The 26494-nt window shown below is 37.6% G+C and overlaps 1 protein-coding gene and 1 pseudogene across 5 annotated transcripts in view; one reads left to right on the top strand and one right to left on the bottom strand.

Annotated features, from left to right (window-relative positions):
* Positions 1–26494, bottom strand: part of SLC16A7 (solute carrier family 16 (monocarboxylate transporter), member 7) — a 151629-nt gene that overhangs the window by 50768 nt on the left and 74367 nt on the right. For all 5 annotated transcript variants that reach the window (XM_005879063.2, XM_014550083.1, XM_014550084.1 and 2 more), the window contains 2 exons: positions 11533–11664; positions 8891–9137 (listed from right to left, as the gene is read on the bottom strand). In XM_005879063.2, coding sequence (XP_005879125.1) covers positions 8891–9107 — 217 coding nt within the window. In that variant the 5' untranslated portion in view covers positions 9108–9137; positions 11533–11664. The remainder of the gene's footprint in view (positions 1–8890; positions 9138–11532; positions 11665–26494) is intronic.
* Positions 16984–18245, top strand: LOC102248576 (annotated as a pseudogene).

The following is a 26494-nucleotide window of genomic DNA, read 5'->3' as shown; positions in this document are numbered from 1 at the left end:
ACGAAAAAGAGCGTGGACATTTTATTGATAATAAATTGAAGCAGAGATGCATGAAGTAACATGATGAATGACTCAGCTAGTAAGTGGCAACACCGCAATCTCAACACAGCCAAATCCAATTCCATCGCCTATGCCACTATTCCACTAGGTGACAGTACCTCTAGAAGGGGAGGGAGGCTTCTTTTGTTTAGGAATTTAGTTTTAAAAAATCAGTTTTTCATCTTCACATCAAAACCAATGATTATGCACTACAAAGAAATAAGTGAAAGGAACACCTCTTAGGAAAAATACAACAAACAAAACAAAAAACAGGTACAGTTGGAAGGTCATGAATGTTACGTATCATTGAAGTAAAAACAGTTAGCTAATTTAATTTGGGCCTTATTAAATTCATCCTATGGTAAATAAATATTCACAACTTAGCTAACGCAACAAAAAGTATTGTCTGAAACCAAGCAGAAATTCAGATTCTTTGGGAGATACTCTTCTGCCACTATTACTGACTCCCCTGGGGAGCATGAATGCTGAAAGTATTTTAAAGATAAAGCATTTCTACTTTCACACTTCTACTTGTGAAGTTTATTTCTTCACAAGTAGATAGAATTTTTTTAAAAAATCTATATATAATAATTATTCATTATATATACACATCTATAAAACATTAATGGCTGCTTCATTCATTTTACCTAAGAGAATAAAACTAGTCAAAGAGACAAAAGAAGAGGTCACACACATAAATTTAAAATACAAAGTGAATAAAAATGGTTTTGTTTTTTTCTCCCACAAGCATATTTTGGAATGCGAATAGTATACATGGTCCAGGTTATTTTGCCAGGGCACGTAATTTCTTCCACAAACTCTCATGAATTGCCTCAAGCTTCTAGTTCAGTTGTGTTTGAAATGATATGGGAGCCAACTTTAAGGAGCAGAGGTTATGCTGCCCTTGGAAAGCTTATCCAGCTTCGAAGACATATCATGTCTGATTTAAGGAACAGCTCTAGTAATACTTTGGCCACAACATAAAGGTATTTAATATCATTTCTTGACAGGAGCAATGTTCACGAGAAAAGGTTTAGTTTATTGTATCTGAGTCACCTCATTAAACTTGTTTTTCTTTTTCTGAAAAGGCAAAACTAACTCAACATAGATATTTTCCGTGTACTTTAAACTAATCGTGAAATACTTCTTGTATCCAAGAAGCGTTTGGAAGGTTAATGACAACCTCTAAGTGTTCAAGGACACTCTAAATAAGGTTATCGAAATTCAACCCTTTGCATGTTTCTGATAGAGAAAAAAAGCAAAGTTTGTCCCAAACAACAAGGATCAAAGAATATCCAGAGGCTTTTAAAAGTTTCTCAATCTTTAGATCCATGTCCACTCTTTGGGAGATCATAGAAGTCTGCAACACTGAGACAGACATGTTTCAAAAATAGTTTCCATAGCCCAGTTCTTGCCCAGAAGTCCAATAAGCAACCATCTGTTATTTGTGCCACAGGGATTTCACAACTGTCATTTCCACAGCACATACCATTTCATTTTCCCACTGGTATTAAAACAGTTTGCACCAGTTGAGGAAAAATCTCAAATATTTTTAACTTACTGATTTCTTTTCTCTTAATTAAAAGGACTAAAGTGATGCTTTCATGATTTTTGGTCTATAGATGATTCTTCTGCTTCTATATCAACGTAAATCATGAATATTGGGTTTCCTGGTGAAAGTTTAGAAAAATTAAAAGAAACTCAAATCACTTACACATACAAAATGTTTTTCCTTTTGTTCCCCTTTGTTCATTACTCAGATTTCACTCAGAGTCTTATTTACAGATATGTTTTACTCATCATCTGAAGAGATCAGGTGAGTCTGAAGTATTTCCCTTCCTTTGATTAATGCTGTGTCCTCATCCTTCAAGTTTAGTTCAGAGCAACATTTCCTGATCACTCAGCTATAGTACATTCAATTTTTACATAGTTTCATGGCAACGACTGTGTTCCTTTACTTGTCTGTATCATAAGTGTAATTAAATAAAGGTGAAAATATCTATTTCAGATCACGAAAGCACAGCCTGTGTCTGATGGCCTGATATGGCTTTCTCAGACCCAAGCCAGTACCAGGCACACTGCAGATGCTCAGTACCTATCTGTAGGGTAAATAAATGAATGAGTGGGATTATATAAGGCTTTCTCCCCAATTATGATACTGGATTACTCTTATATCCCCTCCTCCGATGATCACAAATATTTGAGCAATAATTGGGCAAAGCTAGAGTTTCTGCCATAGCCAGAAGCCTCGCCCTAACGTCTGACCTATGAACCCCACATCTGCATTTGTAATTCTAACCAGATGAACAAATTCTTGCTCAAGAACAGACATTTGGATTAAGCATTTAGAAACTTCTCTGGAATAGTGCAATTACTCAGCCAAAGTCATTACTGTTAAAACAAAGAAAGAAGTACACATTCAAAGGGTATTTCCAGCTCTGGCCAGTTGGCTTATTTGGTTAGAACATCATACTGCGCAATGAAACATTGTGGGTTCGATTCCTGGTCAGGGCATATACCCGGGTTGCAGGTGCATATGGGAGGCAACCCATGGATGTTTCTCTTTCATATAGATGTTTTGTTAGTTTTTTTTCTCTCCTTCTCTCTCTCTCTTCCTCTATCTCTAAAATCAATTAAAAAAATATCCTTGGGTGAGGATTTAAAAAAAAAGGGGGGGGGGCGGATTTCCAATTCTCTGATATTACCCATGAGACTTAAGTCACTCACAGTATATAAAATCATAAAATTTCTATTTTTATAAGGTCCTTTGAAAAGTTATTTGAAAACAAAACAAAACACCTGTTGCATATTCTCAATCCTAATAGAAATGCTGTTTGAGGGAGTGTATAATGGTTCCTTCTTCTGAAAGAAACATCCATAGGATAGTTTTCAAATTAACCGATATAGTTCAAGAAAGTATTTCATGCTAGATGGCACCAGGACCCCACATATATCTATCATATATCTATTCTACTTAGTTAAAGAAGAAAGGACTAATAGCAATTCACAGAGTATGAAGGAAATTGAAGAAACCAAGCTTACACTGCCTGTATTTGTCAGTTTGTGCTACCATAACAAAATATAAGAGACTGAATGTCTTAACAGAAATTTATTTCTCACAGTTATGGAGGTTGGAAGTCCAAGATCAAGGTGCCAGCAAATTTGGTTCCTGGTGAGAGCTCTCTTCCTGCCTTGCAAACCAGCTGCCTTCTTGCTATGTCTTCACGCAGCTCGTCTTTGGTGTGTGGCATAGAGAGAAAGAGATCTCTCTCTCTCTTCCTTGTCTTATAAGGCTATCAATCCCATTGGATAGGACCCTACTCATGACCTCATACAACCTTAATCACCTAAAAGCCTATCTCCAAATATAGTGACATTGAGAGTTAGGGTTTCAACTTATGAATTGGGGGAGGGGAGGTACAATTCAGTACATAGCACTGGCCAAATCACATTAATAACTCATTGCTCCAGTAGGTACACCATTGCTGCCACCAATGGCCATATACCCCCACAGCTGATACCACAAATCCTGTGCCTCCAAACATTGACACCATTTGGTGCTGCTTTAGGATCATGGACTATCAATAACCACCTCATCTGAGGCATTGTTTCTACACATCAGTAGTTTCTGAATCTAACCTGGCCTTGCTTCACTATGTTAATGGGTCCTGGGTGCCTTAGGTGCAAGGAATTCTGAGAAAGTGAACTTCTAGCTTTTTACCTGGGAAATCAGGGAAGCTGGGACTCCCCCAAACATAGGAAGGATTTTTAAAGGCATACAATGGCCCCAAGAGAATGACCATTGTCCACTTTACCACCTGAATAGTAGGATGCATAAGGGAAATGTTACAGCAAATATGAGTAAAAGCCCTGGAATATCTTTTAGAACTAATTATTGACCTATTTATCTCTTACTTTATCCTGTATTTCCAAACTTTATTGGTACAGGTTGCCCTAGTCTGACTAACTATCTTCCTTGTACCCAATCTTTGGTTTTATTCTATAGTGGTTAATATCAAGATCAACAACAGCCAACAGGAACAACTATCAGGAATCAAACACTAAAAATTCCTAAATATGAACCTCGGTACTTTATGTACATTAAAATCCTGACATTATAATTTCTGACATAAACAAGGTCACCCTCCCTGGAGAAAGCAGAGGGGAGAGAGCCATGTGATAGACAGAAATCACTGGTGCGGGTTGACTTGGAAGATGCTGGTACCTATGCTGCTCCTTTGATGTGTTTGCAGGAACATTTCTCATTAGACCTTAGGGGCTTTGAATCAGGTTTCAGTTGTTTGCAACTAAAACACAAGTGCATAACATAGGTAATGATATAATAACTTAGTTTAGAGCAAGTAGCTTTTTTTTATAAGTTAGTAAGTGAAATGTTCTCACTCTAAAACATAAAAATATTTCAATAAAGTTTCTTAAATTGTTTTTTTTCTGCTGAAAATAATAACATTTACTAATATCTCAATATTATTTGAACTGGATTATCAGCCCTCCGTAGGGAAAGTATCTCCTGGAAAAGATTCGCAGGGCTGAGCATTCTTGCAATCTTGATCCCTACCTCCTCTCATGTTCCTGTCTGAGAGAGAGAGACAAAGAGACCTTTAATGGTAGAAAGCTGCATGGGCATGATTTGGTCCCTATTTCTGTGCCTTACTTGCCTCTCACTTTTATTCCCAAGAAAACTGGCAATAATGATTTCCACTTATAATTCCTTTTTCACTTCTTGAGATACTGAAGGCTTCCTCTTCTTTAACAGAGTTTTGAAGAAGTCGCACACCTACAAACCTTCTCATGACATAAGTTAAACGAGTAAGGTCATCCCATAGTCTGTACTTGTCCCCCCTCATGATTTACATAATTTACTAGTATATTGTAGCTACACAACAATCTAACCCTTCGTGTTTGTATTGATCAGTATAACCTAGGTTGTTTTGCATAGTACACCGCAGAAGCATAATACAAAATTTTTCTTACTCATTCAAAGTATAAGTGGACCCAGGACCTTCCCCTTGTAGCCATGTCATATGAAATTAAGCTGCTGCAGTAGGGACAAGGGAAAACGAAGATGTACACCAGCTGGAACTGCCTTGTCCAGGTGTCAAGGTGGGGGGCCTATATCCCCCCACTCACAATTCATTGGTCAGAACCAGTCTCTTGGCCTCAACCTACATGTAAAGAAGCTGCAAAATACACAGAGGCCTTGGATGAATGGAGAGTATAACAGTTCCTGCCACACTGTACTGTACTTCCTAAGAAAACTTCAGCAATATCTGTGTTCCTGGATGAAAAAAAATCTACTGTGGCTTAGGCATAAGAAGTACCCAGCCTGCTTGCCCAGGACTGTCCATGTGTACCCGGTTCTCTCTAGTTTTTGTGAAGCTAAGATGAAAGCCTTTGGTACCTCAAACACAGGAACGGAATAAAATTTTTTATCATATCATCGAAGCTAAGATACAGCCCTATATGACTTACTTTGTCTCCTTTATTCTGAAAAATATTTAAAGCCTAAAGCAAAATAATATAATACATTTATTTAGACTTTAAAAAGAATAGGAAAATACACATTGTATATTATGGTCACCAACCTCCTATGCCTAAAACTTTTTGCTTCTTGGCCTCCAGTAAAATAAGCCCACTGGTCTAACACTCGGTCTCCTGTGTAGAGCAGTGCATCATGAAACCATCACCCTTGCTTTAGCACAACTGGTGCTCACCACTCACATAAAACAGAAGAGTAAGTTACCAAGAAGACAGGGCCAACCCCCCATCTCCAAAACGGCTGAGTCTTCCAAGTCATAACAAATACATCCCCAGAAAAACAACATGCGGTCCTCACAGATACTGGCAGCTCCGAATCTGTATTCAGTAATTATGTAGCTAACCCCTTTCACATTATCTTCTGATAGAGTAACAAAGCTAAAGATTGCACTAAAAGGTAATCCTGTGTAATCACTGTTTACAAAATAAATCCTCATTTCCATTTAAAACAATGTGGAAAGTTTGAATTTTAATATGTTTTCTACCTCTACTTAGCGCTTTATTAATGGGGTGACCACTCTGTTTGACCTATTGCTGAAATCCGTTAGAAGTTCAGGAGACCATATGGACAAGCAGATGGGTTGTGTAACTTAATGCCATTACTCTAAGAATGAAGTAAGGGATAAACATAATTTGCATTCCTGCCCATCCTTCCTGCATACATATTATTAGCTTCATTTTTAATACGGACATCAGAAGGGAAGATAATACCTTGCTACCAAAGCCCAGATGCCAACTAATTACTACAAGAGACTCCAGCCCTGACATCATAGGCCAGGCCTCTGACCACACTCCATCTTACCCAGTGACCCCACTGTGGTGATTAATAGCTTGAGTGCTAAGCCCTAATGAGTGTGTCAGATCTTAGATGTTCGATAAGCTAATGCAATTAGCATTATGTTGAATAGGATATTTTAGTCACTTGGTAGAGAGATTCATGCTTTATAGTAAATTATATGCCTTTTCACCTTACGGTTTTTGCATTTATTTTATAATCATCATTCTAATAGGCCTCTAGAAATAGAGACCTTTCAAATATTAAAGAAAAAATAAACACATCCTACTTTCACTGAATGGAGAATGACCGTTGGGATATCAAGCTCTGTCTGAGTCTCATTGGATGCTACAGGAAGCCTGCATTGCCCAGCAACCCCAAGCCCTGCCTCTAGGTAGGGAGGTGTAAGAGTTCTAACCAGTGGAATGTGCGCAAAAATGACTTTTTTTTTTTCCTTCCAGATCCGGCCCCTAAAATATCCCATTGATCTTCCATGCTGTCGGCATTCATTCTCTGTCCAGATGGAGCAGATTTAGGAACACTACAAAGCCTTACGCAATGGCATAGCCACTGGATGAAACACTGCTTGATAATGCATTGCTTGAGCAAAATAAACTAGTATAGCCGTAAGGTGCTGGGACTTTGAGGATGTTTGCTTAAAACTAATAAAGTCAATTAAGACTTGACTTAATTAAAAAGTTATATAATTTTTTTCTTGCTTATGAGTTCATCAACAATCTACTCAACATGAAATTATGAATATAAAGGACCTGAATTCTAAATTCAATAGAAATGTTAATTCACTAAAGGAATCTGTTTCCGTTGTATTAAAAAAGGGGGGGGGGGCGGCAACATATCTTAACATTAGCACATTGTGGAGCTCAGGACAAGATGACTTTGTGTGTTGGTCTAGCAAATCATTATAAAGAACCCTGACCCCTGGGAAAGAGAAAGAAAACCTGAAGCACAATATCTACTACTTCTACAGTCATCAGAAATAGCAGTCATAAGCCTTCAAGCCATTTCCAAAGGAGGATCTCAGAAAGTGTTTTAGAAGCAGAATTTTTCAATGACATAGCCAAATAGCATTTTAAAGATATCTATTGTTACTGGGGGGAAATGCACCAATTTAACATAACCAAATTGGTAAGGGAGACATATACTGAATTAATGTAAAATTGCTAACATACAGAAAAGTGGAAAATACAGACACACACACAAACACACAGAGGATTACTGGGGGATCAAATTTTTACCTGGTATACAATAGACAATATACTAAAGAATAATTATTATGTCACTAAACAAAAGACTTTGGTGGGCAAAGGCCTGAATTAGGTCTGTCATTTTGTTTAGGTAAAGAGGGAGACATGAGAAAGGCAGAACAGCACAGTGATGAAATGTTTAGGGTCTCAATTTCTATCTGCCACTAATGAGCTGTTTGCCTTGGAAATACATTTTGTTTTCTCTTTATGTCCTCAGCTACAGAATGGAGAGAAGTTAATACTTATTTTATAGATTATTAAGAAGATTAGGTCATATGACACACAGCAAACATTTAGAGAGGTCTTGGCTGAAATTTAATACTAATAAATATTGGATATTTTTACTAATGATATAGTTTGATCATTATGAGCCATGTTATCCTCACTTGGAAATAAACAAATTCCATTAGATGATTTGTATGAGTACTTTAAGCAGTGTATTCTGAGTTTATACCTGTCTCTTAAAGTCACATATGCCATTGAAAAATGAAAACTCAAATCTAAATATTTCAATAAATGACTTAAAAAAATCTATAAGACAGTCTGCTCTGCTGTTGAAATTGATTTAAAGAAGATAGGTGGCATACAAATGCACTAATTCATTTCTATATATACATATATAATATTTAACATTCAGAAACGACATGGTACTTTGATTTATTCATTATCCCTCATGAATAATCCTCATTTGAATATGAAATGTAACAAGATAATTGTCAGGCAACCATTTAAATTTTAAAGTGTCATATTTAATGAGTACAGAGATAAAGAATTATTTCAATCATGCAAACCTGAATGGACCCAAAAGGTACATAATAACACTCCATTTTCACAGCTTAAGGTGAAGTACTTCCTTGGCTTATCAACTGTCAACAACATTCACAGTTTCTCATTCAGGAGAAAACATTTCTACTATCTGTAGCAATCGTAAGAGATGATACTAACACTGTAGTCTATAGACTTTATTCCAAATTAAATGGACCTTTAGAAGGTCCATAATTTAGTAAATCTTAGTTTGTACAAAGAAATCCTCATTCAAACAACTATTCTAGTAAGACTCAGAATGATGTGAATAGTTTATGATATTGAATCACTAAAATTATTAAAAACTCCATTCCAGTTACCAGTTTAGTTGATTTTAAGTGGCTCATATGAAAACAGGGTTTTACTATACCAAAATGCCACATGTACAACACTGTGGGGTGGACGAATTGTTTTCTTAATCCAGAATTATGTTTATTCAAAAGAACCTTACCTCCTGCATACATTACAGCCAGCATAATGGATGATATCCATGCTATTTCACTGTAGCTAGTGCTGAATATTTGCTGAATTTCTTTGAAGAACACCGTGATGGCTTTGGGGAATGCGTATGAAAATCCGATGGAGATAAAAGACGCTGCAACCACTACCCAGCCCCATCCTCCATCAGGAGGCGGGTGTAGTGGTGGGCCACCTGCAGGTGGTGGCATTTCTGCTCTTCTCTTTGAAATTCAGGTAACCTGTATTCAAATAATGAAATACAGATTTAAACCCTATTTTCATTTTTATATTTCACTCTTGATCGACATTAAAATAAATAGTATTTTCCAGTTATAGCTACAACTATATCATCTTTCATGAATATTTTTAATACCCTTGTACTCATAAAGTTTTCAGAAAAGGAACTTGAATAATGGAATGAGGTATGTAACTTTGACTGCTATGTGCTAGGACCTGAAAGCATTTAATTTGTTTATGGAAGCAAACATTACTTGAAGAGAAGTTAAGATTTCAGATCTGTACTGAAGTACCAACCAAAAAAAATAAGAGCAATCTCAATCTGATTTCTAAGTATAAAGAAAATGGAGTTAGCATCACTTAAAACTGAATATTTTTTAATACAAAATGTTTGAGTTTTTATATAACCATTTATTGAAAAAAAATAACTGAAGTTACTTAAAAATATTTTAGCACAGATCTGTTTTCTAAACCTATAAGAATGCAATTCCAACTTGGAATTGCATTAAAGTTAACTTAGGTCATTAAAACCATACAATTTCTAATCTTATAGGTTTAGAAAAATTTTTAATGAAAAATTTTACATATTTTTTGTAGCAATGATATTCTCTTAGTCAAATGGATAGTACTTTATTGTTTATTAAAAGAAAGGTACTGTCTTTTTGGATATGCCGAGGAACATAACTGTTTGCTTTACAACCCACTCTCTTGTGGAAACAATGATCACACATAATTTCATACAATTGATATTAAATTACAAACAACTTTGTTCCCTAACACCAATGTTTGTTTGTATTATGCAACTTTACTGAATTCACTGATTAGTTCCAATAGTTTTTGGCAAAATCTTTGGGTTTCTGTAAACAGAGACAATTTTACTTCTTTCACTCTGATTTGGATGCCTTTGATATTTTTTTCTTGTGTAATTAGTCTGATTAGGACTTTAAGTATTTGATCACCATTTATTTGCCCTGTTCTACTAATTGATACATGCTGATGACATGAAAGATTTGAATGTCTTCAGTATATTTACAGTCTGCTTTTGTAATAATTTTTGCTTTCTTGGCAATAACCAAAATTATCTATATATTTAATTTGAATTTCGGCTTATAGCACAGGAGCACTGGAAATAACATATTTTTTAAAGTATTAATACTTAAGAAAGAAAGAAAAAAAGAGATGTTGTACATGTGGGTTAAATGAGCTGGAAATAGCAATCGACCTTTGAAAGTTGTCTGAAGAATAGGAATTTACATATTAGTGAAGTTTGTTAGTATATTTTAAAGTAGTCAAACTTCTTATTGCTTGAAAATATCTTTTTTTAAAACATGGGAGAATACTAAGGAAATACCAAAGGGTATTTATGTGGGCATCTACTTTATTTTATTATCAGAGCGTACAAATAATTATGAAATTTAAAGACCTTATTCTGCAATTTTCCTGCTGTATAAAGGAAAAAAAAATCTTTCATTATTAATTCATGAGTTTAAACTCATAGCTTTTATTACATCTGCTATAGTAAACACTTAAAAATACAACTGGATGATTTACTTTTCAGTCATTTCAAGAGTCATAATAACATTTCTAACTAATTTTAATTCTACATTTTTAGATAACCATATCAAGTGAATAATACTGAAATTTACTAATATTCAATTATGTTATAAATATTAATGTTAACATTTACTAATGAGCTAGGTTGATGTTGAGATTTCTATTTTACATATAGAAATCTATGCTCACAGAAAAAGTGAACTCATTGCCTGAACCAGGAGGTCACGGTTCGATTCCTGGTCAGAGCACATGCCTGGGTTGCCAGCTGGATTCCCAGTGAGGAGTGGGCAGGAGGCAGCCAATCAATAATTCTCTCTCATCATTGATGTTTCTATCTCTTTCCTTCTTGTTTCCTCTCTGAAATCAATAAAAATATATTTAAAAAAAGAAAAAAGTGAAACCATTATATTATTGAGCTGTTTTTTTCCTCTTTGCACAATTTAGCAGTTTATCTTAGTATATGATCTTTTATTTTCTATTTATAGCATATTTCCTTAATTTTAATTGTAACCACATACTACAAATTACAAGTCACTATTTATATACCTCTTAACACTTCCTTATCTCCTACCTGTTTTGTTTCTTCCATATAAATTGAAATCTGATGATATCTTAACTAAATCATTGCAAAGTGAACTCAAGACCAATTAACCCTTGAAAAATTATACTTTCAAGTTTGTCACCTGTTCATTATTAACAACTCTTGAGATGACTAATAGTCAAGGTCCAAATCAGACACACTCATTGGCCTCATTTATTGTCCCTTGCTCAATTCTATAATATTTTATACAACTTATGGCTTTTATTTGTGGGCATAATCAAGAAAACGGAGTATAACTTTACCTGTTGACAGATTCCCACTTGAACAGACTTCTTTGGTTTATACGTGGACTTGGTAAGTCCAGTCACTATTCCTCGAAGTGTGGTATTTGGAGGCAACACAGAGGAAGAGAGGTAGAGCAGACTCCGGATTATCTGAAGAAACAGAAAACACGGGTTACATGTATAATTGAGTTCTACAAGCCTCAATGGAGCCACTAGCGATAACTCGTTCCAGTACATGGTGACTAAGGTTTAATAATGAGCAAAATTGAATAGACAGGATTGGGCAGCAGTAGATTTGCAGTTGTGAGTATGCAAAGCACAAAGTTTATTCATGTATTATTATTTATTAATTTTGAATTATTTTCCATATGAACAACTGTAAACCACTTTTGCCTCACCTTGCATGCATATATACATATATCTAGGTTTATATTTCTTTGCCAACCCATTAAAAGGATAACTAAAGTATGAACAAAATGATTAAATATGTGCATGAGAAAAAATATAAAATGAAGAATTAGTTTTTAAAACAATAAGCAACAATAGATTACATATCCACCAATATGAGAAGGGAATTTATTGGCATTCATCGAGTGTAATTCAGTTAAAGAAAATATCCATTGACAATGAAAATAAGTAGAAAGTTTAAAAGAAAATTATTAGAAATACTATCAATAATACACATGTCTTACAATGAGACAGACAAGGTCATGAGAAAGAAAAGTATTTTAGGAATCCTCTGATTTAGAATTCAAACCTCCTAATCAAGTCTGGGGGACAGATGAACCTGCTAACCCTCCCTAATACATCAAATATCTTTATTTCATCTTAAATCTGGTGATGACGGTATAGCAGTTAGTACTTAAGAGTTTATTTGGTTTGGCCCAAACATTCCCTTGCTTAGATTAACGCTAAGAAAAAGTCAACTCTTTTTATTACATAACCAGCTGCCTGCCTTACATCAGGGCCACCTGACCTGAAGTGGTGAGTGAAAGCTGACCAGCCGCTAGGTCAGATGAGGTTGGTATGAGAGGATGAAGAAAGTCTGCGTTCTAGTAACCAAGTCAATGAGAAAATGAGGGGAGGGTCTAGAACAGTGGTTCTCAACCTTGGCTGCACATTAGAATCATCTGGGAATCTTTTTTAAATCCTGGTTTCTGGGCCTCATCCTCCGGAAATTCTGTTTCTTTGTTATGGGGTGAGGCCACAACATTAGTAACAAAGAAACAGAATTTCCGGAGGATGAGGCCCAGAAATCAGGATTTTAAAAAGATTCCCAGGTGATTCTAATGTGCAGCCAAGGTTGAGAACCACTGGGCTAGAATGAAGACTGGAAATTAGAAAGTCATGGATAAAATCTGAGAGATAAAACCAAAATTAAAGTTTTAACTTGTGCTGAGAATGATGAGCTCACCTAAATGGGTCTCCTAAGTCTGGGTCACAGCAGTGGGTACAGGCTCACATCCTTGGGAGCCTCGGTGACTTTTTTAAGCCAGATAGCTCAAGCATAGCAGCTCCATTCTATCCCAAGTAACAAGCACATCCACAGGTAGGAAATACATTTTCTCTCTGTTCCCTCTGGCAGAGAGAACTGGCTTGAGTTCAGGGCAAAGCCTCAGAGGAAAGCATGAGGCATTCCTAAAAACTGGGCTCTGTCCCTCCAGTCTATGCCCGATTATCATTATGGTTTATGAAGGTCCACACAAGGATCATAATAACAGAAATATTGACAAGTCCATGTTCTAAATTCTACAAAATTTTCACAGCACCTTAACCTAACTAGTCTCGACCAATCCATATCTAGAGCTTTTCCCTCCTGGTAGGAATGGCAATAATAAAAGATTGTACATCCCTTTCTCTACATCGATTAATATAGTATATTTTAATACACATTTATGAAGATATTGTTATACAATGCATATATTGGCCTTTGGTTTTAAAAATAAAAGACAGTATTTTAGAATTTGTGTGTTTGACAAAACAAACAAACAAAAAAAGCACACACAAAAAAAAACACACACAAAGAAAAACACAAAGAACAAAACAACAATAGAAGACCAACAATTCTTAAAGCAAGTGAGGAGGCTGTCCTTGAATTTGGGAAAGCAACTATTCTGGAAAGTTTCCTTCAGTCCAAATAGGCATAAAGCTTATTCTCCTCTAAAAAAAAAAAGAGTGTAAATTACTATAGCTGGAATTTGGGCAGTGGTTATCAGAAAATTTGGTTTATTTGCAATTCACATATATCCCATGTTTTATAATGGGTTTTAGTTATAACAGAGTGCATTGAAAAAAAGTACTTTAGAGCATTTCATATTTTTCTAAAGATTCAATTAATTATCATAATCCCCAAAACTAAGAGAAAGTTGTATTTTTTAAATCACACTTATAGATGCAGATATAAAAAATCAGAGGTGTGAAGTGATTTTTCCAAAGTGTAACGTCCAGCAAGTGATCAAATTGGTACCATGACTAGTATTTTTTTGTCTGGCCCATTGTTACTGATTCCACTTGAGCACACCAACTTGGAGGCTGTTCTGGCTGCTTACAAATATCCTCCTTCAGTTTTGCCTCCATGATGAAGTCCCAAGTTCAATTCTTGCATATAATCTCTTCTGCCTTGTCCATTGGAATTCAAATACTTGTTCTTTGGAATGCAAAATCCCAACTATCCTTCAAAATCTTTAGAAAGTCATCATTGTTCCAACTTATTCATATCTATCTTTTTATAATGTTTTTGAAAATACAGACTACAATATATCATTGTTGTTAACAAGAAGGTGACTTGATGACTACTGAATATATCTGACTATTTCAAGTTGTGGGGGAGGAATACACTTCCCTCTACCCTCCAGATTCTTCTGGCTCATCTAATAATCAAATAGACATGAGATAGATTAGCTAGAGAAAATAACCAAATTTAATACATACATATGTATGGGAACCCACCTACATGAGAGAGTCAGAGACCCCACATGCACAAGAGGTTCAAAGATAGAAAGGGGGATTGAGTATATAGGACACCCTGAGCTAGGGAGGGAATGCATCGTGGGGGCTTCAAGGGGTCATTGCAGGATGCTAAGAGCAGATATTTAGTAAATAGAAGTCTGCCCTGCTCTACAGATACGTAAAGTTATCTCTGATAGTGTCTTATTATGGGCGAGACCCCTGATTCAAGTCCTTCTAGGTAGTTAAGGGAGGAGCAGAAGTTTCTCCTGAGCCTGTGACTAGGTTTGCCTTTAGCTCAAAGTAATCTGCACACCACAGAGGCACATATTGGGGTGGCTCATTCTGAACCCCCACAAAGTGTTTTTCAAAAACTTATGTGGGAGGATATGCTAACCCCCAAGAACTTTGCCTTATCTTCTAGAAATCAATCTTTGTTGATTACCTTATGAAGAAGATCTAGGATAAAGAAGTAATGCAACTAGCCCTGGCTGGTGTGGCTCTGTTGTTTGGAGCATCATTCCATACATTGAAAGGTTGCAGGTTGATTTCCGGTCAGGGCACATACCCAGGTTGTGGGTTTGATCCCTGGTCAGGGTGCATTTTGAAGTCAACCCGTTGATGTTTCTCTATCACATTGATATTTCTTTTTCTCCCTCTCCCTTCCTTTCTCTCTAAAATTAGTAAAAACATATCCTTGGGTGAGAATCAAGAAAAAAAAAGTAATGAAAATATCAGCAATGGTCAATAGTTAGCCTCTAGTATTATATTCAAGGGTCTTTCTCATTCAGTTGTACAGAATATCAGAATGTTTCTTTACATGTTTTATGAATAATTATTTCTTCAACTTACCAAATCTAAATCGGGATACATCAATTTAATAATCTACGCCAGGGGTGTGGAACTTTTTTTCTGCCAAGGGCCATTTGGATATTTATAACATCAGTTGTGGGCCATACAAAATTATCAACTTAAAAATTATCCTGCTGTACTTGGTCAAACATTTAATTAACTCACCCCTAATGACTTGGCGGGGCCAGAACAAATGATTTTGCGGGCCTTATAGAGCATGCACGCGTGTCGGACGTTCCCCACCCCTGGTCTGTGGCATCCAGAAGTCTATGTTTCAAAATACAAGCCAGAAATAATGTACTTATCAAACTAATCCCAAATTAAATCAGTAGTGGTTAGGAGACTATTGGCTTCACAATAAATTTTTCTAGATAGTTTAGAGATAAAGCACAAGTTATTCTATATATCTTACCTCTAAAACGGCCTGTTTTCACCCAAAGGAATTAATATGCTCCTTTGCTCTCTATTTTTTCTTTATTATATAAAAGGATATAGGAATGCCAAATTAATGTACAATGTTTAAGTTTAGGTGACAACTCATCCAACTTTATAACAGGAATTAAGCTGAACCAAATATTTTCTTTTACATAACTGAATTGAAATTGGAATCTAGTCCTGGAAAGTTGTTTTTTTTTTTAAAGTGGTCCATCTTTCAAACCCTACTGACTGATTCACTTTGACAATTAGACAAGAGAGGTGTCAATAGTGCATGGCCCACAAAATGTCAGTAACACAAAACCTATTTTTAGATGTAAATTATAGCTGTATTAAAAGGACTCTGAAAATGTTAATTGTAATAAGGGTCAAACTAACTAAAATTGTTTTTATAATGGGAAAATTAGGTAAAACAATATGAACTAGCACAGAATTATTTATGAAAAATTAGACACTGATATCCCATACTAAAGAGTTCCCCTAATACTATACTTTTAGAATTTTGAAAATACAATTATAGTGGGCTGAATAGTGACTGCCAAAAAGGATGTCCATATCCTGTCTTAACTCTCAGATCTATAATATGCTTTACATGGTCCTATAGACTGAATATTTGTGTTCCCCCAAAATTCTCATGTTAATATCTAATCTCCAATATGATGGCATTAGGAGATGGAGCTTTTGGAAGGCAATTAGGTCATTAGAGTGAAGACTTTGTAAATGGAATTAGTACCCTTATAAATGAGGTCCCAGAGAGCTCCCTGAAATACCTACAAATGTGAAAGTGGCTTTGGAACTAGGTAACAGGGAGTTTTGAGGTACATACTAGAAAAAGATTATTGCCTGTAAATGACTGTTGAGAGCAATTCTGGGGAGAACCTAGAAAGAAAAGCACAGAGTTATAGAAAGAGCCTACATCTTCTTAAAAGAATACCTGTCATCTTAAATAGAAAATGGTAGAAGTACAGAACATAAAGGCCATTCTAACGAAGTCTCAGATGGAAATGAGGAAAATGTTACTGGACAATGGGGGATAGATAGTCCTTGTTATAAAGTGGAAAAGAACTTGGCTGAATTATGATCATCTTCTAACTTCTACTGTAGGAGCTGCGATGAAATTGGACATTTAGCTGAAGATATTTCTAAGCAAAATGTTGAAGGAGTGGCCTTGATTCCTCCTGGCTCCTTAGAGGAAAAAGTCAGAAGAGAGTAGTGAGCGAGAGAGCGAGCACAGGGATGGTCGGTGGCAGGAGTGGAGCACCGCCCAAGTCAAAGGAACTTGTTTCTTCAAGCTCTTCTGGAAGCGACTCTGACAGTGAAGTTGACAAAGAGTTAGAGAGGAGAAAACACGTTTCTTCAGAAAAACCTATAAAGAAGCAAAAGACTGTGATGTCAGAGGAATGGCAGCATTAGGGTTCAAGTTTGCTTTTCTCCTGGACATTTCAACAAGTTAACCACCTATAATTCAACAAAGAAATCCCTGCTCAACACAGATGCACACCTGAGAGACCCTCACACTGAAACACGTAAAAGTGGGCATCCGGAATTAACGGGAAAATGAGAAGAGAGAAAAGCGCAGCTGGCCCGCAGATGCAGCTCTGCAGCCTGGAGCTCAGGGCTCGGCCTGCAGGGAGAAGGAAGAAAGCTGGCAGTAGCAGGCACTTCTATTGGCCAGGCTGGAGGAACAGAGGGCTGTGGGGCCAGAGGGAGCGGGGAGACCAGCAAGGTGAGCATGGAGCAGTGAGAGAGTGAACATCCCTATGTTTCAGCATTACACACCGTGGCCAAGGCATGGAAACAACCAAAGTGTCCCACAATAGAGGACTGGATAAAGATGTGGCACATATACACAATGGAATAGTACTCAGCCATAAGAAAGGATGAAATAGTGCTGTTTGCAACAACATGGATGCACCTTGAGAACATTATGCTAAGTGAAATAAGTCAGTCAGAAAAAGCTAAAGTTAAAAAGCGATGATTTCACTCATATGTGGGATATAAAACTGAAACTCATGAACACAAACAGCATTGTGGTGGTTGCCAGAAGGAAGGGGATGGGGGGAGAAGGCGGTCCTAATATAAGGTGACAGGAGAAGATTTGACTCTGGATGATGGACACATGGTGCAATATGCAGATGTTGTAACATCCGAACCCACATCTGAAACCTATATGTTCATGTTGACCAATGTCACCCCGATCAATTTAATAAAAAAAATAAGATAAAATAAGAAGCAAAAGACTACTGAAGCTTCAAGAGCCCGTCATCTTCTAAGCAGTAGAGATAATGTTTCAGACTGGGAAAATGAGGTCTGTCAGCGTTCAGGACTTGAAAGGAAAAGTCCTAATTGATATTAGGGAATGTTGGATGGATCCAGAAAGTGAAATGAAACCAGAAGAAAAGGTATTTCCTTAAATCCCAAGCAATGGAGCCAGCTGAAGGAACAGATTTCTGGCATTGATGATGTAGCAAGAAAACTGTAAAGTCAGAGCCATATAAAACCTGTACTGATCTAGTTGTTTTGACCTGTCTTTTTACATTGGCTTTTCCTTTTTAATCTTTATTGTTAAAAGTATTACATATGTCCTCTCCCCTCCCCCCAATTTATCCCCTCCAACTCACCCCTACCCCCAGCCCAAGGCTTTTTAAAAAAAAATGTTTTCCAATCTATTGTATATTTGGATTGCAGAACAATTTGTAAAGATACATTTTTTAATGTGCATTATTTAAAATGTTCAGAAGAGAGAAATGAATGAAGTCAGGCTGTTAATCAAAAAGGAAGCAGCACTTAAATATTTGGAAAGTTCTCAGACCATCCATATTGAAAAGAATGAGAAAGTGTGGTAAAAAGAAAAACACTAAAGGAATGGACAGAACACCATTCCACAAGATTAGTCATACAGCTCTACAGAAGCCGGAGCTATTATAAGACGGTGGAAAAATAACCCCAAGACAATTCAGAAATCCTGAAAAGCTGTTCATCCCTCACAGGCCCAGAGTACCAGGGCCCCAGGGGCAGAGTGGTTTCAAAGGAGGGTCTGTCTGAGCACGTGGGACTTTGGCATGTGCTGCCTCACTCATTGGTTCTGCTCTCTGCACTCCAGCACTGAGCCCCCTGGCTGCCCCAGGTGCAGTTCCAGTGGGCCCGAGTATGGGGTCATTGTGGTCACCCCTCTGGAGGATACAGGCTGCAAACTTTCATGGTTTACAAACTCTTCCACCATCTCTGCCTGTGTGCAGAATGCAAGAGCCATGGGGGCATGGCTGTCTCCACCTAGATTTCAAAAGATGCCAGGCAGAGCTGGAGGCTCGGGATCCCATCCAGGAAGAGCCATAGACATCAGGGGCAGAGCCCAAGCAGAGGACTGCTGCAGGGGTGGGGCTCTGCAGACAGCCCCAACCAGGCCATGACCGGGGGAGCCCTGAAGAACCAGTGGACTCCAACCCGTTAGAGTCGTGGAGGTGAGGCTACAGCCCCCATGAGTCCAGAAGGCAGAACATCCACCAAAGAAGATTATACTTGACCATATGACAATGTTGTTTGCTCTTAAAGTTTAATGTTGGGTTTGGGACTTACTTAGGACCTGTTACCCCCTTCTTCTTTCCTATTTCTCCCTTTGGAATGAGAGTAGATAGCCTATACCTGCCTCACCATTATACTTTGAAATATTTACAAGTTCACAGCTGGAGAGGAATTTGCCTCAGGATGATTCATACCTAAAGTCTTACCCATATTGGATTTCCATGACATTTAGATGAGATTTTGGACTTTTGAATTTTAAGCTGATGCTGGAACAAGACTATTGTTGGGGCTATTAGGATGGAATAAATGTATTTTCATGAGAAAAGAATTTCAACTGTAGAAGACCAGGTGTGGAATGCTATAGACTAAATGTTTGTGCACCCCCCACCCCCATTCATATGTAGAACCTAATCTTCACTGTGAGGAGGAATTTGGAAGGTGCCTAGGTGATGAGGGTGGATCCCTCATGAATAGGCTTAGATAGGATTAGTGCCCTTATAAAAGGCCATCATGAGAGTTCCCTTGTCCCTTCTGCCTTGTGAGAAGACACAAGAAGATGGCCATGTATGAACCACGAAGCTGGTTCTCACTAGGCACTGAATCTGCTAGCACCTGTTTAACCTTGGACTTTCCAGCCTCCAGAAAGCCACCCAGTCTACGGTATTTTGTTATAGTAACTCCAACAGACTAAGACTAATGGCAAAAAGGTCTGATTAGGTTAAAGAATTGAAGAGAGGAGCTTATCCTGGATTATCCAGGTGGTCCCTAAAAGCAATCACATGTATTTTCATAAGAAAGAGGCAGATGTGGCTCAGTGGTTGAGTGTAGACCTATGAACCAGGAGGTATCTGTTTGATTTCTGGTCAGGGCACATGGCTGAGTTGCAGGCTCAATCCCTAGGAAGGATTGTGCAGGAGGCAACCAGTCAACAATTCCCTAATCATTGATGTTTCTATCTCTCTCTCCCCCCCTCTCCCTTCCTCTCTAAAATCAATAAAAATATTTCTTTTTAAAAAAGAAAGAGGATACTACAGCTGAAGCCCATTAAAATGGACCATCCAGTGAATTTAGAGAAGGCCACGCTTGAGGATCTTTTACTAGACTAAAGATTGGGGGGAAATGTATTTTTCAACCCTGCAAGCTCTGTAATATGTGGCTTATCCCTTTTCTCTTTTCATCCCTGTGTGCAAAGATGAAAAGTTTCATTCCCTTTTCTAGTAGCTATTAAACATCCTATATAATAAAAGCCTTATATGCTAAGTGTCTGGTCATCTGGTCATCGATTCAATCAAAGCGTAATATGCTAATGATATGCTAAGGCTGCTCAACTGCTCGCTATGACATGCACTGACCACCAGGGGGCAGACAGTCGATCGGTCAACCAGTAGCTATGATGTGCACTGACCACCAGGGGGCAGATGCTCTGATGGGTAGGTTAGCTTACTGCTGGGGTCTAGCTGATCGGGACTGAGCGAGATGAACCAGACACGCCCTGGAGCCCTCCCACGGTCCCTCCCCAGCTGGCCAACCTCCAGCGTCCCTCCCTGGTACCAATTGTGCACTGGTGGGGTCCCTCAGCCTGGCCTGCACCCTCTCAGAATCCTGGATCCCTCAGGGGATGTTGGAGAGCCGGTTTCAGCCCGATCCCACAGGCCAGGCCGAGGGACCCCATTGGTGCACAAATTCGTGCACCAGGCCTCTAGTAGCTAATAACAGCCAACTCATGCTACCAATATTTTTTTCTCCAAATCTCTTGTCCCAGAACCCCAACTGCACTGTGTGCATTCTCTGGCTTTCAAGATATCATAGCAAAAGTATTATAAAATATTTTGCTGCTGCCTAACACAAGTTATCATTCTTCTTAACTCCTCTAGCAGGGTCCTGACCTCCAGCTGCCCATCACTAAAGCCCATGCTATATATTGGAGGATTTTGTTTTACATGTCCAATCTGATATTTTGTTGTTCTCTCAAACAACTCCAGTATCTTAGGATTTACAACAACAGATACTTATTTATTTTCATGCTATTTGGAGGCTATGGGTCAGCTATAGCTTTGGTTGGCTTGGTGTTTTAGCAGACCTTCAAACAGATTTTTATTTTTAGGGATCTAGACTAGAGGGACATGTTTTCATATTGGAATATAAGGACTACAGGTATAGAGTCAATACATACAAACACATTTAAAGCTTACTCTTGGACATGGCGTGTATGTCATTGGCTTGCATTTTATTGTCATATAGCTTAGCTCAAAGTCAGCGGGTATGGAAGCATGAGAAGCATGGGTAGGAGACAAATGATTATGAACAAAAATAAAAACACCAAATTAATTTCACTCATGTGTATAGTAGAAGACACAAGTAATAACTTGATTAAGTTCCTAAGAGTTCCACAGCCCTTTCCTTCCAAGTTTTAGAATCCTGACTAATACAGTGGGGCCTTGACTTACAAGTGTCCCGACTAACGAGTTTTTTGAGATACCAGCTGTCTCTCGGCCGATTTTTTGCATTGAGTTGATAGAGTAATTTGAGTTAACGAGCTCCTTAACGAGCTTGGTCTCGGAACGAATTAAACTCGTAAGTCAAGGCCCCACTGTACCATTTCTCTAAATTCACTAGGTGGTTCATTTTAATGGGCTTCAGCTGTAGTATCCTCTTTATAGGCTTATGTCAGACACTAGTAAATTCTTTCAGTTTGCCAAATAGTGGGAGTGTAGGTGAAGAAATGATCAATGGTGTGGTCCCAAAAGGTCTAATACACTTAACTTTTCTATAATTAAGTCTATTGAGAGAGACATGTCTCACACAGAACTGAGTTACTATTTGCACTAGCTAGAACCAAATACTTTAAAAAATATTGTTCAAAGGGTCATACTATAAAACGTGCTATCAGCCTGAATAGAAAGGAATAGTGACTGTTGGAAATGTACAATGGCCAAGTGATTAGAATGACTCATGTCCTATAACTTGCTTTATGTGACGTACAGAGATACAACACTGAAAAATTTAAATACATATATCACAATAACTCTCACAGTATTATAATAATGTGTTGTAACCCTTTGAGCAAGTGACTTTCACACTGGTTCTTAGTTTGCTTTTTTGTAAAAAAAAAAAAAAAAAGAAAGAAAGAAAGGAAGAAAGAAAGGAAGGAAGGAAGGAAGGAAGGAAGGAAGGAAGGAAAGAAAGAAAGAAAGAAAGAAAGAAAGAAAGAAAGAAAGAAAGAAAGAAAGAAAGAAAGAAAGAAAGAAAGAAAGAAAGAAAGAAAGAAAGGAAGGAAGGAAGAAAGAGAGGAAGAAAGGAAAAAAAATAGAGTAGGATTAAGTGTTCCCTGATGTTCCTTTTCAGCTCATATTTGATTCTCTGACACCAAAATAGTCCTATTTATAAACTTAGCATGTGAAAAACATATTTCTCCCTTTCTCTGGGAAAATGCTACTGCCATTCAAAAATAAATAATGAACAGATAGACAGTATCTGAGCAAGTTTTCCAAGATTCTAAAAACTATAGGCTGAATGTGAAAAGTTCATTTGAAAGAAAAAAGTGAGGGAATTCCAGTATGTAAACAGACAGGGACATGAGTTAATTAAATACTAGAGGCTACTAAAGGTCAAGCATTAGTTCCTTAAATGTGTTTAGAATTGTATTCAATTCCCAAATCACAATTTAGTTTCCATAAAAGCTCTTGTATGACATCCTCAGAGGATGGTATACATCTGAATAGTTCTTCATTTCTCATGATTAAAATATTGAAGTATATTGTCTTGTGCTGTAAAAGAATATGTTCCCAGGATAACATATTTGCCAATGATACTTCTGATAAGAGGTTAATCTCCAAAATATATAAAGAACTTATACAAATAAACACCAGAAAGACAAACTACCCAATTAAAAATGGGCAAAGGACCTGACTGGACACTTCTCTGAAGAGGTACTACAGATGCCAATAGACATATGAAAAAAAAGGCTCAACATCATTATTTACCAGAGAGATGCAAATTAAAACCACAATGAGACAGCATCTCACACCTGTCATAATAGCTACCAACAATAAATCAACTAACAACAAGTGCTGGCAAGGATGTGAAAAAAAAGATCCTACACCCACTGTTGGTGGGAATGCTGACTGGTGCAGCCACTGTGGAAAACAGTATGGAGTTTCCACAAAAATTAAAACTGAAACTGCCTTTTGACCCAGTGATTCCACTTCTGGGAATATATCCTAAGAATCTCAAAACACCAATTTGAAAGAATATATGCACCCCTATGTTCACTGCAGGGGGTTTATAATAGCCAAGATCTGGAAACAGCTCAAGTGCCTATTAGTAGATGAGTGGATAAAAATGCTGTGGTACACATTTACACAAAGGAATACTACTCAGGCATAAAAAAAAGAAGAAGAAAAAGGAGGAGGAGGAATTTTGACCTTTTGAAATAGCATGGATAGACCTGGAGATTATTATGCTAAGTGAAATAAATCAGTCAAAGACAAATACCATATGATTTCACTTATATGTGGAATCTAATGAGAAAAATAAACTGAAGAACAAATTAGAAATAGAGGCATGGATACATAGAATAGACTGAGTTGTCAGAGGAAAGGGGTGTTGAGAGAGTAGGTAAAAGAAAGTGAAAGGATTAACTAAAAATATATATATATACACTAGAGGCCCAGTGCACGAATTCGTGCACTGGTGGGGACCCTCAGCCTGGCCTGCACCTTGAATAAACATCTAGGTAATATCTGTTGTGGGCTTTTAAAAGTCGCATGAAAAGGAAGAAAAATCTTACCTTTTGTGACAGCATGGATGGACCTGGAAATTGTTAAGCTAAGTGAAATAAGCCAGTCAGAGGAAGACACTTACCATATTATCTCACATGTGGAATCTAATCAACAACATTATTTAACAAACAAAATAGAAACAGAAGCATAGATGCATAGGATAGACTGACAGTTGTCCGATGGGGGGTTGGGGGGGACTGGGTGAAAAAAGGTGAAGGGATGACACATAGACACAGACAACAGCGTGGTGATAGCCAGAGGAAAAGAGGGGGGTGGGTGGAGGTGGGCAAAGGGCGGTAAATGGGAACGGAAAGAGACTCTGCTTGGGGTAATGGGTGCATGATGCAGTGTGCAGATGATGTTTTGTTGAGTTATACACTTGTAACCTGTATGATTTTGCAAACCAATGTCATCCCAATAAATTCAATAAAAAGTAAATAAAATAAATTCCCATAAAAATGGGACAATTGGTTCGATTTTGCAAGTAAATCACATGAAGATATTTTTCAAAGATAGAATGAAAACAGCACTTCACATATTATATACTCAAAATATTTTAAAGAAGTATTTACTAGTACAATTCATACACTATACATCTTTGTTTCCCATTTATCCCATTTATATACCCTTAAATTTAAAAAAATTATAATAATAAAAGCATAATATACTAATTAGGCCAGACAGCCGAATGTCCTTCCGGACAAAGCTGTGGCGGCTGCGAGGGCCAAGGGCAGGCAGCTGTGGTGGCTGGCAGCAGCAACAGGGTGGGGTGATGGGGGCGGCTGAGGGCTCCCGGGCTGTGAGAGGGTGTACCCTGGGCTGAGGGCCCCCTCCCGCCCCAGTTTACAAATTTTCATGCACCGAGCCTCTACTTATACTATAAACTACCAAACAGGAATCATGTCAATCATATATTGCTCAATAGAATTTAAATAAGATGATTAATAATGAATAAACATTTACAAGCATTCCAAAAGATATTCCTCTTGTCAAACTTACAAATTTTAAGACACTGATATCAGTGGGGACTGTTAACTGCTGTCATTTCTTATAAAAGATCAATGAAACCTAGCTGACATAGGAGGTAGAGCTGAAAGTGATCACTTTCATGACAGTTTATGACATTCTGAAGATTCACTATGAAGATCCTCTCTAAGGAAGCCTCACTGTGAAGTTCCACAGAATTCACAATTTCCAGCCCTGTATTCAGAATTTGATGTTATTGTTCTGTAATATTCACTAAACACTGGTCATGAAGTTAGTGCTGACTGGAAAAAAAAAATGAACCTGAACTTAAATACAACCTAGATTGGAGCAACATGAGCTGTTGAAAATAAATCAATTGGCTGATCCTGCTTGTCACTCCGGAAGGTCACCGAAATGAACTATCATCACAAACGCAGAGAAGAAACTCTTATTGCTCCCTTTCCCCTGTTCTCACTGCACTAGTCAAGCCTGTGGCTCCCACAAAAATACATGAATAAATAATCAAATACAGTCCTCTGGGAATTGATGACATACATGTACCAAAGCAAATTAGAAGTAACCCAACTACTAGAAACCTTTCCCCTTTGCACATTGCATTCCTTTTCCTCCCCCTTAGCTTTTTCCTAAAGGCTGCTCTCTTTCAGGTTTGGCTGCCAACTGGGCAGAAGACATCCATAATTCCAAGCATCATCTTCAAATTAAGCATTTCATTAATTTCACTTGTTTCCAACTTGCCTTTTTCTCATACACCCTGGCATCTACCGAGCATTCCAGACCAGAGATTCTCCTGCCTGACTGGGTTCCGTTCAGCTCCACGCGATTCACTCATGCTTGTTCTGTCTTTGCTTCAGCCTTGGATGAAAAGCTCTCACTTACTTCCTTGTCCTAATGCTTCCTTTACATTCCTTCATGCTCCACAAGAGAGCATGACGCTCTCTGGCTTTTGTTTGCTCATACCAAACACCCTAGCCTGACAGACAGCGTGACAAACATTTGAAATAGGAACAAGTTGCTATCCCTTCTGGCCTGCTTACTAGAATGACAACATTTCAAATCTGGGAACAACAGCAGAAAGGGGATTCCAGTGCAAAAAGATTTTAAATACAGAAGTTAAACAAACTGTTTTCCTGAAAGAATTTGAGGCTCTGTATGCAGGGATGTTTTAGGATACAGAAGATCAAATTTGGTGTAGATTTGGACAGGGAACATTTTTGCCATTACTGCCTGCACCTCAGCTTTGGTCCCTGAGGATCAGTTACAAACAGTATGGGGTTTCCTCAAAAAACTAAAAATGGAACTCCCATTTGACCCTGTGATCCCACTTCTAGGAATATATCCTAAGAAACCAGAAACACCAATCAGAAAGGATATATGCACCCCTATGTTCATAATAGCACAATTCACCATAGCTAAGATCTGGAAACAGCCTAAGTGCCCATCAGCAGATGAGTGGATTA

The sequence above is a fragment of the Myotis brandtii genome, unplaced genomic scaffold, assembly GCF_000412655.1.
Source record: "Myotis brandtii unplaced genomic scaffold, ASM41265v1 scaffold581, whole genome shotgun sequence".
NCBI classification, from domain to species: domain Eukaryota; kingdom Metazoa; phylum Chordata; class Mammalia; order Chiroptera; family Vespertilionidae; genus Myotis; species Myotis brandtii.
This window is presented reverse-complemented; position numbering and strand designations above follow the sequence as displayed.